Source organism: Sinocyclocheilus rhinocerous, unplaced genomic scaffold (genome assembly GCF_001515625.1).
Source record: "Sinocyclocheilus rhinocerous isolate Xijiao unplaced genomic scaffold, SAMN03320098_v1.1 scaffold418, whole genome shotgun sequence".
Taxonomy (NCBI): Eukaryota; Metazoa; Chordata; class Actinopteri; order Cypriniformes; family Cyprinidae; genus Sinocyclocheilus; species Sinocyclocheilus rhinocerous.
Window position 1 is genome coordinate 814156 of NW_015651146.1, and position 18560 is coordinate 832715.

The 18560-nt window shown below is 37.0% G+C and overlaps 4 protein-coding genes across 6 annotated transcripts in view; 1 reads left to right on the forward strand and 3 right to left on the reverse strand.

Moving 5' to 3' along the window:
* Positions 1-5451, reverse strand: part of LOC107712705 (solute carrier family 35 member C2-like) — a 9736-nt gene extending 4285 nt beyond the window's left edge. The window contains exons 1-7 of one of the 3 annotated variants that reach the window (XM_016518038.1): positions 5054-5451; positions 4492-4633; positions 4192-4342; positions 3796-3859; positions 2645-2717; positions 393-561; positions 226-309 (exon numbers count right to left, since the gene is read on the reverse strand). In XM_016518038.1, coding sequence (XP_016373524.1) covers positions 226-309; positions 393-561; positions 2645-2717; positions 3796-3859; positions 4192-4342; positions 4492-4602 — 652 coding nt within the window. In that variant the 5' untranslated portion in view covers positions 4603-4633; positions 5054-5451. Of the gene's footprint in view, positions 1-225; positions 310-392; positions 562-2644; positions 2718-3795; positions 3860-4191; positions 4343-4491; positions 4634-5050 lie in introns of all 3 variants that reach the window. The other 2 variants (XM_016518039.1, XM_016518037.1) reach the window with 2 other exon arrangements.
* On the forward strand, positions 4599-7380 carry LOC107712711 (transcription initiation factor TFIID subunit 13). Its single transcript, XM_074560085.1, has 3 exons — positions 4599-4656; positions 6592-6684; positions 6793-7380. The coding sequence occupies exon 3, from the start codon at positions 6794-6796 to the stop codon at positions 7166-7168; it is 375 nt and encodes a 124-aa protein (XP_074416186.1). The 5' UTR covers positions 4599-4656; positions 6592-6684; position 6793; the 3' UTR covers positions 7169-7380.
* Positions 7381-8479: 1099 nt separating this feature from the next.
* tnnc2.2 (troponin C2, fast skeletal type, tandem duplicate 2) lies at positions 8480-11326 on the reverse strand. The gene is made up of 6 exons (XM_016518045.1): positions 11223-11326; positions 10103-10154; positions 9870-10013; positions 9264-9378; positions 9034-9170; positions 8480-8931 (listed from the first exon to the last, which is right to left on the reverse strand). Exons 1-6 carry the CDS (start codon positions 11223-11225, stop codon positions 8900-8902), a joined length of 483 nt encoding a protein of 160 aa, XP_016373531.1. The 5' UTR covers positions 11226-11326; the 3' UTR covers positions 8480-8899.
* Positions 11327-12757: 1431 nt separating this feature from the next.
* Positions 12758-18560, reverse strand: part of LOC107712661 (troponin C, skeletal muscle-like) — a 12963-nt gene continuing 7160 nt past the window's right edge. The window contains exons 3-4 of the mRNA XM_016517970.1: positions 14559-14695; positions 12758-13275 (exon numbers count right to left, since the gene is read on the reverse strand). Of these exons, the coding sequence (XP_016373456.1) occupies positions 13244-13275; positions 14559-14695 (169 nt within the window). The 3' untranslated portion in view covers positions 12758-13243. The remainder of the gene's footprint in view (positions 13276-14558; positions 14696-18560) is intronic.

Sequence of the window (18560 nt, forward strand, 5' to 3'; positions counted from 1 at the left end):
CCAGATAGTGACGTAGGTATGTGGGGGCGTGTTAGAACGAGCCGTTTTAGGTAGGTGTGGCTGACTCTGAACTTTTATAAAGAATATCTCTTTGGATTTGAGACTTTAGTCTTTGCAACTTTACAGATCTTCTTTATGCACCAAGAGCTTGTAACACTCCAAAGAGAAAGGAAAATTGAAATCGCATCATATGACCCCTTTAAAAAAAACTGGTGTCTGACTGACCTTCATTAAGAAGAAACAGAGGAAAGAGGCCCAGGAACATGAGAGGCTGCAGATGATACATAGTGTCTATGGGGTTCTGAAGGCCTGTGTGGCAAAGAGAAGGACATAAGCGTCACGAGAATTCACCACTTCACCATATAACTAACACACATAACATGTTGACTTACCAAGCTCTGCTTTCTGCATGAGCACTTGAGTGAGAGTCCAGCGGATCCCTCCAATAAAAGAGGCCAACAGGACCATAATGAAACCCTCCAGATTAAACTGAGTGGACTTGAGAGTGAACATGAACAGACCACTAGTTATCAGCAACACCACGAGGATCAGGAATGGGTTCTGTTAGATTCAAAAGAGTCAGGCAGCACACATTACTACAACAAACACCAAGTCGAGGAAACACATCAACACAGAAAACAAAACTGCATTCATGACTTTTAATGGGGTCCTTAATGCAGCTAAAATCAAAAGTAATCATGGACTGGTTTATAATGGCCTCCTGTTAGATTTACAATTGATTTTCTTAAATCACCCAATGGCTTGGCAACTGCATGTACTACTGATTGCTTGCCATTAATGTTCCAGCACGACTCCCAGAATATGTGAAAATGTTGAAGTACCAAAACTGGAGAGGCAGCGTACAGCTTTTATGCATTTATGAAACACTGCTTTATTTTCCTTCTCTTTCTTTATTTAGTTTAATCACCTCTATAAACATTCGTATTATGTAATGTATGAAAAAGTACCAGCTGTCCAGGCTTAAAGGTTACGTTTAATTTGAGTTATCTTTGATAGGATATATTTACGTCTGATGTTTTTTTAATAGTCTATGAAATATAATAACATAGATCAACCTTTCTCTCTCCAGTTTGCACTGTTTTTTTTCAAACACCACTTTGTTTAATCTTTGACAAAGTAGTATTTTTTTGAATGGATGTCAATAGAGGAGAGGTTTCAATATGCTGAATTCAGTACGCTGACTTTCGTGTGAAAACAGCTGAACACTTTATGAACTGACAGCCCTTCAAAGTGTTTACCATTAAGCATTAATTTAGGAGTGAGCTATACTTGGAAATTACACTGAAATGAATGCTGTTTTATAATAAAAGTCACAGAGAACTTTGTTTTTATTTCGGTTTTATTTTATGGTATCCGCAAGCAATGAAAGAGTGTTGTAAAAATGAAAGCCATTCAAAAGCAGCAATTATAATAATTTGGTTTATGATTTATTTTATGGTTTATGATCTTTTGTTTTGGCTAGTAGAAATTCTGAATGGCTGATAACTTAAACATTTAGCAGCCAAATTGTCTGGTGAGTAAAAAAGTTCATTTTCAAACCCTGACTGTGACTGAGATTAAATAAACTCTCTCTGTGTCTGTAAAGGTGTGAACCAAATGGCCCATATAGCCAAGTGATCTGTGAAATCACTGTTGCCAATCATTTTTAATGGAAAGTAGCAAAAGCCTGTAAAAAGCCGCTAAACGACATGTTCTAATTAGCATATTCATTTCATCATTACGTCATATTTGCATTCTGCCAAGTGTCAGCCCTTTGTTTGCTTCTCTACTCTGTGCTCATTTACTGTACTTTAATACAGCTGAATTCCCAATAAAGCTGTTCTCATTTAGATATTTTTTTTCTGTTTATGTTGTCAGGCAACAGAATGAATATGAAATAGTGACTGAAACGTGGCCCAGTACGACTACATTTTAACCAGCAGTCACATCCAAGCTGCTGAAATCCTGATTTATAATCAAGAAGTCATCTGACAAAATCACCATAGACATAAGATAAAGACAAAAGCTGTGCAGTGATTTTGGCTATATTTACATGTTAATTGTTCACTAAGGGAAAAAGTTAGAAGCAAAAGAATGTCTTTCTAACCATTACATTGGCGAGACACCCAAATGACTGCTTAGCCAAATACAGAAACACCTATCAAGACAAACACACTAAGTGGTAAAATCAACTTAATAACATCTCACATGCAGTTCCCAAATTTTTCGTCTCACAATGTGACCTCTCAGAAAAACTCTCACAGCATTTAATAAACAGCATTTTAACAATCTAAAAACGATCTGCTGTTAACATACTTCATCATCCATCACCACAGTAGGAATCCACTCTCTTTAAAATGTCTAGTGTACTTTAACCATCACACTTTATAACATGCTGTTCTCTGGTCTGGGTGGGGGCGGAATAATGATTATATGGACACATACATAGAGAGCAGCCAGTTCAGCAAAGTTCACATAAAAAGATGTCTTATGAAATACTGCACGTTGCTGCCTATGGGTAACTGGACAATGCATCTTGATTTGGCCTTTATTGTGTGCAATAGCTTATACTTTATTTACTTTATTGCATGAAATAGCTGACTTTAAATCCTTTATTCAAGAATCAAGTGTATTTCACACTTACCGGCTCCTCCAGCTTGAAGACCAGAGAGAAAAAGAGAATGAAGAGAACGGCTGAAGACTTGGTCATGGTGTACCTACAAGAGATTTTTAAGCTTGATTTGATTTCATCCAGTCAGAGGATATCAAATATGTTTGATATTTTGAGCCGATTTCAGAACATAGGCTGTGTCCGAAAGCCTAGGCAGCTAACTTGCTGCCCTATCAGGCAATGACAGTTTTTGCACGAAGGCACCTCATGAAACGGATTTCGGACAGGCTTCTGAGGCAGCGTTATCTTTATTTTTTAGCTCAACCGTCACGGAATGGAACACACAGGATTGTGGGATATCAAAGGCAGCGAAGGATACATTTATGCTGCCTTCAAAAATCGATCAGATGAAGGTATCTCATGAGACAGGAAGTGAAGCTAACTTTGGATTCAGATGTGCCTTGATGCCTTCCTGCCTTGGAATGCTGCCTCCGATAGAGCTTTCGGACGCAGCCATAGTGTTTTAATATCATGCATCTCCTAACAACAAGGTGCATGTTTCTGTGTGAGTTTGTTGTGTTTGGAATTACTTGAAAGTAGGGCTGGGCAAAAAAAATCGCAGGCGATTCATTGCCGAGGTTGAACGCGATTTTGTGTAGCTTGTCAGTGATCTACGGCTCGGTGTAGTAAATGCCGCTCCATCTGAAAGCACGTGCTGGAGATTTACTACTAATCACCAGAAGCGGCTTTACTGATGAGATGCACATGAAAATCGCATTCGATTTTTTGCACAGCCCTACTTGCAAGTCTGGTTTCGTGTTCTTCTCTGTAACCATTTATGAAAATGATATGTGGGTAAAATTTATTTATCTGATTATGTGACAAAAAGATTCCTATAAGACAAATGTAGGAAACTGGTTGCCAGGAACAACACTAATATACACATTTATACATTTTTATAATTTTAACAGACATTACACACAATATTTGACTGCACAATCACATCTGAATATGTCATTTAAAAAACAGATAGCACATCTAAGACTAACAATATCTACTAAATGTTTGAATTACAGCTGTGTGTCTATAGTACTTAAGGTTAAGGGATGTTTTTTGTTTGAGGAATAAGAGTAAAGTTCTGCCTTGCAAGCACTATAAAATCAAAATAATAGTAACATGCTTACAAACTAATAGTGATGAAAAGGAAGCTCCAGTTGGACAGTCCAATATCCAGCGCTGTCGCCAGGGCTGATGGACACAGACAAACAGTTGTGTAGATATAATGATGAACCACTTTCTCACTTTAATACAAAGTATAAACAGCATAAATAATTCTGTGCTAAAACTTGAACATGAATTGATCATGAATAATAGGCTTATGGACAAGATTCCAGAATATTCAAGCAGAGATCAATTAGATTCAATCAGTGTGGACTTCACCCACCCAAACTGTGTTGGATAGAAAAAGATAACAGGTTTTATCTCCTCAGCCACCATTATGACACACATTGAAACACATTTTTTGGTCTTTGGACTCACTGATGAGTTTTTTTTTTCCAAAACACACAAAAAATTCTTACCTGTTGGGGCCACTTTAGAAAGGTAAACCTTCCAGGGAAGGGTCACTCGAGGCTTTCCCATCCAGCACTGCATGGCAAAGCGTGTCAGTGTGGAGAAACAGAAAATTATTACGAGATGAACCAGCGTCATGAACAGAGGAAAGTGGAAGTCCTGAGGCAGATGAGAAAACGGAGATAAAAACAGACATTATACAAACCAAATGGACAAAAATAAGTGCCCTTTCCAAAACAAACAAACAAACAAACAAAAATTCAATTCAAGGAACAGGCAGGCTTTCACCCAGCTGATCTACATCTCACCTTCATGAGCCACTTGTTGTAGAATGTTATGCCGATGGAAAACACATAGTAGAAAAGCACCAGGCCCACAGAGCGCAGCGCCTTGCAGATGAATTGCGTCGGGCACGCCATCCTGGAAAACCCGGATCCGACAAGGGACAGCGAAACACAGTCAGAAAGAGGAGGGTAATAAGAATGAACCAGAGCTAGCCCAAAAGTATGTTAACATGTGGAAAATCAAACTCTAAAGTAGGTTGATTAGAACATGTAGGGCCAAAGTTGTCGATTGTGTCGTACTGATAACTGATCAAAGAAGCACTTGTTGAAAAGTGCAACATATTGTAACAGAACAGCACGTGCATAATGACTGTTAAAAGTGTGGGCTGAAACTTATGACGTTTTGTTTTGTTAGCCATTTAGGCAATAAACTCGTGTCTTTTTTCAAATCTAACTTAAATGTTGTCTTACGCCCTAAAAACCTCGTTAGCTCAGCTGATGCTGTGACAGGTCGAGCACGCTGACTGTGCCATTTACAGCTAAAGTTAACCAGTAGCTATAAGGTCAGTGACCACATTTTCTTACCTCGCTGTTTACATAGTCCTCGAAAACGAAAAGCTGGTCGCATTAAACACTATGTAACCATCATTTGGATACGTGAGTCGTCTCCGGGCCCTAGGGTGACATTAACGCGAGACAATGTGCCATTCAAATAACTGTTCCTGTTTGTGAACCTACAGACACCCCTGTGTAGTTACTTCTGCTATGACGTGGACGCTGCTCTGCTGACACATGCGCGGCAGCCCGGGAAATCTTGAATTTTGCACATATTACTCAAGATGTTTTGAAATTAAAGTTTTGGCTTGATTCTTATTGTGTGCAAGAAACACACGAAATGCCCAAGCCACTGAGAACTGCGCTAGACAGCAGAATAGTCACTGTTTGCTATGTTTTAGCGCTGTTCGGTTCGTTCTTTTGAGTCGAATCTTTTTGCTGAACCGGTGTCTGAACAAAGCGTTCACGAATCGGACTGAAGCGATCTTGAGCGGTTCTCGAGTCAAGAGCTCAGCTCATTGTAATAATATATATAATCACCACTGACTTGTTCCGAGAACTGATGAGTGAGCTGATACTTAGTTAGTGAACTTTTGACTGATGAACACGTGAAGAAAAAAACAACAACAGAGTGTGTCTGCATATGACTTTGTTGGGATGTTTTGTTTTATTTAAAGATAAACTCACAACACAAAGAATTTACATAATACAAGACATCCGAATAGCAAACAACATAATAACACAGTGTTTACGAAAGAGAGAAAAATATAATAAACAAATTAAAATATAAAATAAAAGTTTTTTTCAGTTGTTGTACAATAAAGATGGATACATTGTTGAACTTTTAATGTTGTTGTTATTATTATTATTATTTTGAAAAGTATATACACCTTACAAATCTGAAGAAACATAGCTGTTTCTTAGATGACATGTACAACAACCTTAGTATAATATCCTTAATAACAACTTAGCATATAAACTATATAACAATCATTTCAACAGATACTTTTATAAGTATTATCTCATGCTGTGAGAAGACCATATATTTTACATTGTACCTTTTATTTATTTATTTTTGTATTTATTTTTATAAAATATTCTGAAGAAAAAATACAAATTTATCACAGTGTTGTTGCAAATTAAAGGGTTAATGCAAGTGTAAAATGAATTGCTTTGGTAAATATTGCCTGATATAATTCTTCACAATTACACACATTACGAAAGAGAGAAAAATATAATAAACAAATTAAAATATAAAATAAAATTAAACAGACGTTTAAAGTTTTAATTTTTAATTTTTAATTATATTTACCAAATAAAATGATAAGATACACCATAAAAATACCAAATATATTCAAAGTATATAAAGATATTTTTTGCAAAATTATGCCCAGTTTCCTGTTGACTTCATTGGAATATTTGGAGCGTTGTGACGTAAAAGAATTGCTGAATTGATTTGTTCGAAAGAACCAATTTACGGAAATGATTCGAACTTTCCAGCGCTACCCTTTAATACGTTCGTCATCCTGAACTCTAGGGGTCGCTGACGGTTTTAATGTCTCCTTTCAGTGGCGCGTTATGTGTAAATGAATGAACAGTAGTTCCTGTCTTTGCATTTGCTGGTTGGGGTGCTTTGTTTTTGTTCCTGCCCGGTTTTCCCATGTAAGTTCTATATAAACACTGTCCCTGTTAGTCGATTCTAATATAGAATATCTGACTCCTGTGTTTTCAATGACTGTTTCTAACGAGCACATTGTGTTTCGTTTCAAGAATGGCTGAGGAAGAGGATGATCCTGGTTTTGATGAGGATTTAGACGACGGAAGTAACGGGGTAGACTCGGGCCAAGGTAAACGAAAGCGGCTTTTTTCCAAGGAGCTTCGCTGCATGATGTATGGGTTTGGAGACGACCAAAATCCCTACACCGAATCAGTGGATATACTGGAGGATCTGGTGATCGAGTTTATCACGGAGATGACACACAAGGCGATGTCTATAGGGCGCCAGGGTCGCGTGCAGGTGGAGGACATTGTGTTTCTCATCCGCAAGGACCCTAGAAAGTTTGCGAGAGTGAAGGACTTGCTCACTATGAACGAGGAGCTGAAGAAGGCTCGCAAAGCCTTTGACGAGGCAAATTATGGGTCTTGAAATAGACCATCTGTTGCTATGTTGTTCATGCAATCCACGTGAAGAAAGATTGTTTTATTGTTGCCTTTAATGGAGTTTTAGCTACTTGTTGTAAACCCTAGCCCACTTTCTTACAGCTCTGTGTTGTTGTTGTTTTTTCAGTTGTTTGACAGTTCACAGTTAATTTGAATGGTAATTTCTATCAAGTTTTTTTCAGTTGTTGTACAATAAAGATGGATACATTGTTGAACTTTTAATGTTGTTGTTGTTATTATTATTATTATTTTGAAAAGTATATACACCTTACAAATCTGAAGAAACATAGCTGTTTCTTAGATGACATGTACAACAACCTTAGTATAATATCCTTAATAACAACTTAGCATATAAACTATATAACAATCATTTCAACAGATACTTTTATAAGTATTATCTCATGCTGTGAGAAGACCATATATTTTACATTGTACCTTTTATTTATTTATTTTTGTATTTATTTTTATAAAATATTCTGAAGAAAAAATACAAATTTATCACAGTGTTGTTGCAAATTAAAGGGTTAATGCAAGTGTAAAATGAATTGCTTTGGTAAATATTGCCTGATATAATTCTTCACAATTACACACACACACACAAAACATAGACACATTTGCATTAGTAATGTAAATGTAACTAATGCATGGCGTTTGGGGACATCTTGAGATTTTTGCTTTGGATGTTTGTATACTTGGAGTGGGAGGCTGACTTTTCAGTTTTCAGGGACAATATGCATTCTAACTATAACTTAGACATGCAGGTGTAAATGACATTAAGACATGTTAGTAATGTGCAAGATTATTATTATACTCTGTATTCTTTCAACATTTAGTGTTTTGTTCCCCAGTGTATGTCATCTCACAAAGACGAGGGATGTGTAATTTACCTACTTTCAGTCATCAGCTATATTTGCATTATTAGTGTGCAACCCTTTAATTTGCAAATAATACTCATCAGCCATTGACCAGATAAACAAGACACAATTTACTGATTTACACACTTGCAGCACACAAAGAACGTCATGTTGAAAATGTAAATGTGCAATAGAGAAGGAGAGCTATTCCTACAGCATGTCTAATAAAACTGAATGCCATATTGGCATAAGTGAAATATCACTGTGATATTCATAAAAGTTTGTGGTTTGGGTTTTGCTGCTACATAAACAGTACTAGTTATAGTCTTTAGTATATACAGAAATAGTCAACTAATTGGGGTCAGAGACTCGGGAGAAAAAAAGAATGTTTAATTGATAAACTCATTAAAACAAAACCATACAAATCAAAATTTCAGACCAACTAAACAACTTGTGTTTTATTTTTTATTCTGTTTTCAAGCGTTTGTTATTAAATACAGTGAAGTGGTTGTTGTGGTTTGGCATTGGTCTATGCAGCGGTAACAAGCTGCTGATCTAGACTAAATCTAGACTAAACACCCACAAACATGGGGTCTACCATGGCATGTGTTTCTAGTGAACTTGAGCACCATCATAACATGATGAACCTGTGAACCACACCACAGCTTGGCTCCTTGGGTCTTGCATGAGGGGAGCCCAACCTTGGCAAACCCCACACAGGTGTTTATCTGTCTGTCTTCTGAAGAGGTGAGATGGAGGCAGAAAGAGGACAAAAGGGGAAAAGTGAATTTGAGTGGCATTGAGAGGTAAAGATTTCTGTCGGCAGGGGTGAGAGGGGAGAGGAATGTCCTTGAGTCTCTGTTTTACTGCACGTTCTCCATCATCTTGAGGAATTCTGAGGGAAAAGGGATATGGGTGTTGCTTCAATACCTGATCTAACTTCACATACACCGTATTTAGTGTTCATAAATGAAATTAAATTAATAAACCATCATACCATCAAAGTCCAGCATGCCATCGTTGTTCTTGTCACCATCTTTAAGCAGCTCATCAATCTCTTCCTCTGAGATGGATTCGCCAGTGCTGCGGATGATCTCAGCAAACTCATCTCTGTCGATATAGCCATCACCGTTCCTGCAGATTCATAGTGTTGCATAAGCTGAAGTGAGTCTGGGTAACATAAAAAAAAAAAAAAAGGTGCACACAAGAAGATATCAGATGACATACTTGTCCAGCACACGGAAGCATTCGGCCAACTCTTCCTCACTCTTGCCAGCCTGGTCCTCCTTTAGGAGTCTCACCATCATGACCAAGAACTCCTCAAAGTCGATGGATCCGCTGCCTATAGTTCCCAGTAAAAAGTACATTGGCTATTACAATCTTAATTTTTGTATTTTATGCTTAAATTCAAACAGATATGATCATTACTATGTTAAAATGTATGTAGACATCATCATGTAGGCCAGAAACATACTTTACACAAGACAGACGATGAACAAGCAAACACAGACTTGACGTTAGAGTTACATCAATGTATTTTTGAGTTTAAACGGGATTTTAATATTCAAAGTAAGTTGCTCTTTAACTTATTTTCTTAGCAAGATACTTTTTAAACGGCTGCTCCGCCATGATGACAGTATTTTTCCTGAAAGAAATAACTGACATTTACGCCAATTTTCACTTTAGCGCTCCTTGCGGCAGCGCTGAGAATGCAACGCGTAGTTGCATTTCAAAACGCAAGAACGCACGAAAATGAGCTTCAGTAGAGTATTTTTCGGGCCATACTCTTACATAGTCCTGTGTATCCACTTTTTCAACTGGCATTTTGTTTACCGTCTTCATCGACCTCCTCGATGATTTCTTCCAGCTCCTCTCTGGTTGGATTCTGACCCAGCATCCTCATGACGGTACCCAACTCCTTAGTGCTGATATCACCGCCACCATCGGTGTCGAACATGTCGAAGGCAGCCTTGAACTCTTTGAAATAGACGCATACGGTTTAAAGGAACAGAAGGGCTCGGATATTGGTAATATATTCTTTTTTATCAGTTTGTTTATAGACTCACCGGCAAGCATCTCCTCGCTCAGGTATGAGCGGGCCTCCTGTTGCGCGTCAGTCTGTGAAGCGGTTACATTATGAAAGGTTAGTTTCAGATATAAACAGTACAAAGCATTAATCTGATAAAAATTCTTGATTCTTCTGGAGAGTCATTTGTTTTTGTTTTCCTAATATGTATGCATTAAGACAGCGTTTTAGGCCTTGCAAACAGCAGATGGTGCCCAGATCACTCCTGCAAGACAATTTGCGACTATTTTAAGGCTCAACATGTTATCCTTGCAGTCAGTGACTGTACATGGTAATTCCGAAATAGGATCCTTGGAATGCGTCACCTCAGCATTTAGTTAACCCACTTAACTTAACCGGCTGACAAGATTCATATCAAATAGCAGGATGTCCATCTTACTGATTTCTGACCACCGTCCCTTCTTTTAAACACTCATATTTTAACAGATACATGGATGATTTTTCAGGAATAATTTTGATATTTTGGAATAATGAAACTCCTTCAAGCTATTTTTATCCATGTTAATTATTACATCAGAAAAAAACATTATTACATCAGAAAAAAATGGCAATGAGTAACTTTACAGTGGATTTTGCTGCAATGTGTGATGAATTTATCATAATGAGTGTAATGGTAATGACATTTGTTTTTTAGATTTTTTTTTTTTAGAAGTTGTTTTTGGAGAGAAACCTTGGTCTTGTAACACAAGTTAACTAGCAGTCAGTTAAATTTGAATCTATAATAGTCACCTAAAAATAACACCTAATAAATTTACTCTCAGTTTATATCAGACATTTCCACTCAGGCGAAGATGAGCCCAGAATACAGCAATTGTCTGATAAAAATGAGTAAAAGAGACAATAAACAGATTTAAAAAATTTACAAAATTAAATCATCTTTAGGTTGATTTTTATTTCTTATTTTTATTATTATTATAACGCTTTATTAAATGCATGCAAAACTGCAAGGGAACTATTAATAATACTATAACCTTATATTACCCATTATTAATAATGACATAAATGGAATTCTGATTACTTTTTGACTAGGCCATTTGCACATTTTATGTTTTCATGCGTTCTTTAGCAAAACTGACCGTATAGATTACTTAAACTCTTACCATGGTTGTGGATTAGCCTCCTCACTTATATCCACGAAATAAGAAGTGGTCAACGCGCTCACACCCCAACAGAAAGACTAGACGTCAAGTGACAGTTCTGACACACTTTAAACAGACCACCCAAGACCCGCCCACAGGCCTCCAGATTTAGAATCCTTAACTTTTAGGGTTCGACGGCTCCCATAAGCCAATAGAAATGTGAATTGAGTACATTTTAAGAACAGTCTGCGGGAATACAGGAAAAAGGTTTCTTCTTTGTTCTGCTGTGTTTATTGTCAGAAAGCCTGTATTTATTGGAAGAACTGTTCAAAGACACAACAGAATAATTATTTATTGTCTGGTAAAATTTCATTGTGGAAATTGCATGTTAATGTTGACCACACTAATGTTTAGGCATGAAATCCTTGCAGACTTTTGTCCTGAGACTTTGCTTTTCACTAATTCCCCTCAAAATTTCTACTAAATTTGAAAAGTAACATACTGATTAGCTAAAATGACTCATAATGATTTAAAATAAGTAGCGTACAGATGGAAATTCATTTTAAAAATGGTGAGAGCCGATAGTGTTCTGCACCACCCCCCTTTAGTCAAGCCGAGAAACCCTAAACCTCTTGGGAAGGTGCTGTGTTGCAAATCTTCAGCGTGCCCTGAATAGCAAATGGTTTAGATCTCCACTCCATTCCACCCCACCAAAAACCCAACAACACAAATGGCGACACAGGTACCCCAAACCCCAAGAGCCTAACCCCGAGTTTCCTTGTATGGGATGTGTTTCCTGAGCGAGGAATGATACGGATGTGGATTGGAGAAGGATGTAGGGGAATTTGGATGAGGGGGTTGCAGACTATATACTTTCAGGCAGAAATGGAGTGATTTAAAAGGAGATTTTGAGGAGAGCAGAGAAGTCCGGTTTTACAGTTTGCATATTGCAACTCTGGAGATTTGCATTTGTAGCATTGGCATGAGATAACACCTCCATCAATATGACCTGAAGACAACGAGGTGTCAAAAGGATCACATGGCTTTCCACTATGAGAAGAAAACATGAAAATCTTGTATATGTATAACTTGCATGCTCCTGGCACAAAAGGTTGACATTAGGATTCAAAATTGATCTTTTTCATGACCTTTTCTGGCCATGTGAAGACTCTGTCCTGTAGGCAGGGTAAGTATGAAAAATATCGGAAGAGATCAACGTGCGAAAAGATCAATACAATCTACAACACTATGAATCTACTGGACGGCCAAAGTGTTGTGTATTTTGGACATGGGGTACTGGAAACCAACATGGTGGGATGATCTTGTTTTTCTGATTGGGTGTAGTGAAATGATGGGCAAGGTGGGTAAGAAGATCACATGAGTTGCAGCTTATAGAAATGTGATATTTGACCTCATAACAACCTTTTTTAGGCATGAAATTGCATTTAACTTTTAAAAATGTTAATGCTGTAAATTATTTACACACAGAGATTCTGTATAATTTTAGATAATACAATCACAGTAAACCATTGACAAATAAACAAGCAGATTGGCCAAGATGTGCCTTTTTAATTGATTTGCAGACACCAATAACGTAAGCTAAAGAAGTTCCTTATCGCCATGACAACATTAAGTCTTTTCCCAAGGCTAATACTGTAGCAGAGTTATTTTGAATCACTGTAAAGGGTGAGGGAGAGGGGAAGGGGGTTGAAGGAAGGTTGGTGAATGTCTTGGGAATAAGCAGGTGTAGGAGGAGACAGCTGAGGGGAGAGGCGTGAGTGGTTTCCTCTTAAAAGGTTTGAAGGGTTATTTATAGACACCATCACAGTTCCAGAGGAACATTTCCAACAAGACGGCACTGATCTATAATATTCTCTGTCCCTCAAAGTGAATTGCAACCCATCTTTATTGTTAGCGATTTGAACCCTGGTGATGTTGTGTTTCCTCGATCCTCTTTTCTTTTAAAGATCTCAGCATGGGTTGTTCTTGAGAGTCTTGGCTGCTGTCATTACGGTTTGGAAGAGATGGAATGTAATTTTTTCTTACTGGACGTTCTCCATCATTTTAAGAAACTCTGGAATGAAAATGAAAAAAGGGATTAAATAACATACAAGCCCCTTTCCTGGCATTGTTCACACCCTCTCCACTCTGAACATACTTTGTATTCAATTATTGTGATTATACATTTCTGCAAGAAAATGCTTGTCTTCCCTCACATCTTGAAATTCAAAAGAACTCATTGACAAGTGGAGGTCAGGAAAAAGAATCCCCATGAGTATGTGTGTAATTACATCTGTTCATGAACAAACTTTTATGTTGTAGATACAGACACACACACACATACAATTATCACTGCATTAAATAACAAAATATCAAATCAGACAGAACTCGCAGACAAACTTTGCTAGTGCTTTTATCATAATTAACAAAATTAAGCTATTGGTTTGATATTTTGTTATTTAATGCATTGACATCCATACATTGTTAGACTGTTAGACATACGTATACTGAATGTCCATATAATTTCTAGGTGACATGAAGGTGGTAAAGACACTAATTATCTATTTCTTTTATTAATAATCTTCTTAGAACTTTTTACCATTTAAAAAAAAAAAAACATGGACAAGCACATGGCCTTGGATATGCAATAAAAAAAAAAAAAGTATTTCGAACTCCATGAAGGAATAATAGAATGACTAATAGCTCTATATCACAAAGCACTGTGGAGAACATGCAAATGAACTCCACTTTTACCATCCATATGTCCTCAGGTTAGGGAGACTTAATAGGTTTATATTGTTATTGAAGAGTTAAAAGGAGTTATAATACTTTGATTAGTTATAATGCATTGATTAGTTCTGCAACCACAAAAAGAAAAAGAATGTGACAGAAGAATGAACTTGATTAATTTACCTAATGATGACAAGATCTCTCATATCACACTTCAGTAATACACATGTATTTAAATAGAAAATAAGAGTCAAGTCCTCATATTGTATTCCAAGAGCATAATATTGAATCTGAATGTATAAACATTTCTTGAAATTATATTTAATATGCTAGTGTTTTTTTAGAGCTCCCTAAGGAAGGCTGTGTGTATTTATATCTATATGCCTTATTATACTCTAAAAAGTCACGGAAACTTTTCATTCCAAAAAAACATTCTTTATAGTGGAATAAGGTTCTTCAATAAGGTTATTTAAATGTTCTTCACACTTAAGAAAAAATGGTTATTTTAACAACTTCACTGAAAGGTTCTTTAGGGAACCCAAAATGAACCCATAAAAAAATCCTTTTGGAACCTTTATTTACCGCATAAGGGCAGCACAAAAATAGAATAAATAAGATTTGCTTTACCATCAAAATCAATCTTCCCATCTTTGTTTGTGTCCGCATCTGCCATGAGTTCATTTATATCTTCATCTGTCACTGGCTCGCCAGCTGCACGCAAAATATCCCCAAACTCCTCACGATCGATAAAACCATCTTGGTTCCTGTTGGAAATATATAATATTGTTTTAATTACAAAATTGTTCTTGATTTTGTTGTCAAGCTAAGTGACCTATTGTCTTGTGATGTTAGGATGTGATTGTGATGATGATTACATGAGTTTTTTTTTTTTTTTTCATTTAATGACTGTTGAAATGGGTAATTACAGTTAAACTTGATATTTAAAAAAAAAAGTAATAAAATTAATGAGTTAAACACCAACAGCAACAAAAATCACATTTAGAAATATAATGTAGCTGCATTATGTCTTTTTTTTCCGTCATTCATGTCACACAGGTGGTCTTGAATCTTGGGCGCAATTTGCCATAATTATAGAATACAGTGAGGTTAAAAGTGTCAAATGGACTTTCAGTGCACAGTTTTTAGGGTTACAGCATGATTACATGAGTTTTTTTTTTTTTTTTTCATTTAATGACTGTTGAAATGAGTAATTACAGTTAAACTTGATATTTAAAAAAAAAAGTAATAAAATTAATGAGTTAAACACCAACAGCAACAAAAATCACATTTAGAAATATAATGTAGCTGCATTATGTCTTTTTTTTCCGTCATTCATGTCACACAGGTGGTCTTGAATCTTGGGCGCAATTTGCCATAATTATAGAATACAGTGAGGTTAAAAGTGTCAAATGGACTTTCAGTGCACAGTTTTTAGGGTTACAGCAATGAAAGGGTCACTCTAGAACAAGAATAGGTAACATCGTCCTGGAGTGCCGCTGTCCTGCAGAGTTTAGCTCCAACAATTAAAAAAACTCACTTGCCTGTAGCCTTAGCAGATGAGAGGGTCTGTATTACTTACTATAGACCCGTTTTCAGTTAGTAAACATTCTGACGTTTTTTTTATGGGCGGAGCTTAGGTGGAGGCAATAAGATTCCCCTGACCGCTTCACTAACGCTAGCTAGCAAGTTTTGCTTGCTTGTTTTTTAACATTGACTGGAGAAAATTCGATTTTATCTGAATATGTAATGTCACTCACTGTCCGGGACCGCAATTGTTATTTGAAAATGTTAACTCTTAACTGAAGGAACCAGATTGGCCGACTCGTACACACTCACTCAATGGTTGGATGATCTGACAGGAGTGGCCTGACACACCTACCAGATAGAGAAACCGAGCGTGTATAGTAAATAGAAACTGAGGGCATATAAATATTTAGATATTTAGACTATGTACCAACAGTGGCAATTGTAAGCAAATGCAACTACTTGAACACACACCTGACACATAACATGGGCCTTCACTGTTCCCTCTCTCTACAACTGCACTTATGGCAATTGTAGAAGAAAGCGCGAGGACACAAACAGTTTCCTTTTTGTTTAGCCACTAGTCGTTAGTTAACTTGTTCCCCAATTTCTGATTAGGTGGGCATGCATGAGAAATCTTTAGACTCGTAACCAAACCATAATCCATAAAAGACAACAGTTTATTTAAACTTAACTGATATTAAGTGTGCACTTCAAACGCAAGCATTTTTGATGATCGTTTCTGTCCAGTCCAGTCTTATTACAGTTGTCGTCGGTTTTTTGTCTGGCAATGGCAGCAGGTATGTGATAAAATTTCAAATTGGAGACTGTACTCCATCGATTCTGACACTCAAATATGACATTTTAAGCTCCTAATGTAGCCAACTCTGTTCTGGTTTGTATTGGCCGCCTCCAGTTATTCCTTTGTTTTGCCTCCAGCTAATGCTGTGACGTAAGTGTGACGTCGGCACAAAAAGGGTCTATTGGAGAAAGCGTAACAGTTAACTTGGATCACGTGTGCCTTAATAACCAATCACATTATAGCCTTGATGTCATTGAATTTCAGAAAGAGTTATGCAACACTCAATCGCTGTTTACGGATACCATAGGAATGAATGAAAAATGCAGTAAGCTGTATCCCACCTGTCGCAAAAAGTCAGTGACTTCTCTTATAAAACTGCACTTTTTTCTGTGTAAACTCTAAAAATAGTTCAATCCAAAAGTATTGCTTAGAGTAAAACATGTTGGAGATTAGCTGATAGGCTGTCGATTCATTAAATGATAAGCTGTTTCCTCTAAAAAGCTGTTGTGAAGCCTCTCCTCCATTGACATCCATTCAAAATAAGTATGTATATAAGTTTACACTATAAGTATGTCTTTGGTTCTAGGAACTAAAGTTGTTGCAATGCACATGGACTGATTTACAGTGTTGCACACAGGAAGACAGTTTGGTGAATGCCCATCTCTGCACGCTTGTTTATGCTCTGTATAATGCGTTTTATGCCTTGATGTAAGTACATCTGCATGTGTATGTTCATCTAGTATATGTTATTGATGTCCCGCGATTGTTTGCGGTTATGGGCGAGTTCTAAGCACCGTAGCGGCCGTAACTTGCCGTGAGAGAAACACGCTAATTAGTATTAGCATTGGCAGTAGCTTATATTATACTGCGTCACAGTACAATAATATGTGTTGTGTAATGTGCTTACAATAATAACGCGTCATTGCACAACTATATCATGCCTATTTGCATTGATTAGGTTGTTATTAATGCGCAACGCTGACATCTTACGTTATCCTCCCGGAGCTGCTTCCGTGTACAACTGTTGGCGCAAGCTAGATTAAAGTGATTATTACGTTTTGAATATGGATATTTTTCTTACAAAAACGCATCGATTTGCTACAGGAGGACTTTGTTCACCCCCCGGAGCTGTGTGAGACACTTTTTTTTTTTATTATGGATGGATGCGCTTTATTTAATTTATTTTGGACTGATGCACTGCAACACCCGCTGACTGCCATTAAACAGCTTGGAAGATCAAAGACAATTTTTAATAACTCCGATTGAATTCGTCCGAAAGAAGAAAGTCATATACACCTTGGATGCCTTGAGGGTGAGTAATTCATGGGCTAATTTTCATTTTTGGGTGAACTAACCCTTTAAGGATGCAGACTTGATTGTCCAATCAGTCTTTATTTGTATATGTTTGATTATCATGTCAGTGTGAAAATGGTTGTCAGAATATGGTTGTAATTATATTTCTTTATTGTTCCTTTAGACCATTAATACAGATATCATTGCCAAAGAATAATTGGTGCAGATGACAACACAAAGACTGTTCAATAAATGCATCTTTGTGAAGAATCGGTCTCCAATCTCTGATTCTACATGTGGCCGCCTCAACCAGTGTAATATAGAGTTGTAGCATGACTCCGCTACATTTTTAAATTATTTTAATTACCTATAAGCATTTGTAAAATATTTATATAAAACCTATATTGCCAGTGAACCTCAGCATGTTTCCTCAAAATGTTCTCCATATGTACAAAGTATTGAGAAGTTTGGACAATGCACTTTGAGACAATATGGCACTCTTCCTGTTTCCCCTCTTTGTCATTATTTTAATCCTTCGCCATGGCAACACCTTTCAGGATATCCAAAGTCCAATGTCTTGGCATCATGTTGACTGAGTTTGGTGTGAATCACAAGACTCACAATCCGTGTGTTAAAGGGGTCATATGATGCGATTTCAATTTGTCCTTTCTCTTTGGAGTGTTACAAGCTCTTGGTGCATAAAGAAGATCTGTAAAGTTGCAAACACTAAAGTCTCAAAACCAAAGAGATATTCTTTATAAAAGTTAAGAGTTAACCACGCCTACCTAAAACGGCTCGTTCTAACACGCCCCCACATACCTACGTCACGATCTGGGAAGATTTGCATAACGCCGCCCAAATGTTCACGCAAAGAAAGAAGGCGTTACTTTTATTCTCACTGTAGCATTGTTGCTGCTGCCATGTCCTGAAGACACTGTGTGCTTCGTTGTGAAAGCGAAACTACTTTGTTTGGTCTTCCAAAAGAGGACGATATCTGCTTCGTCATGCCT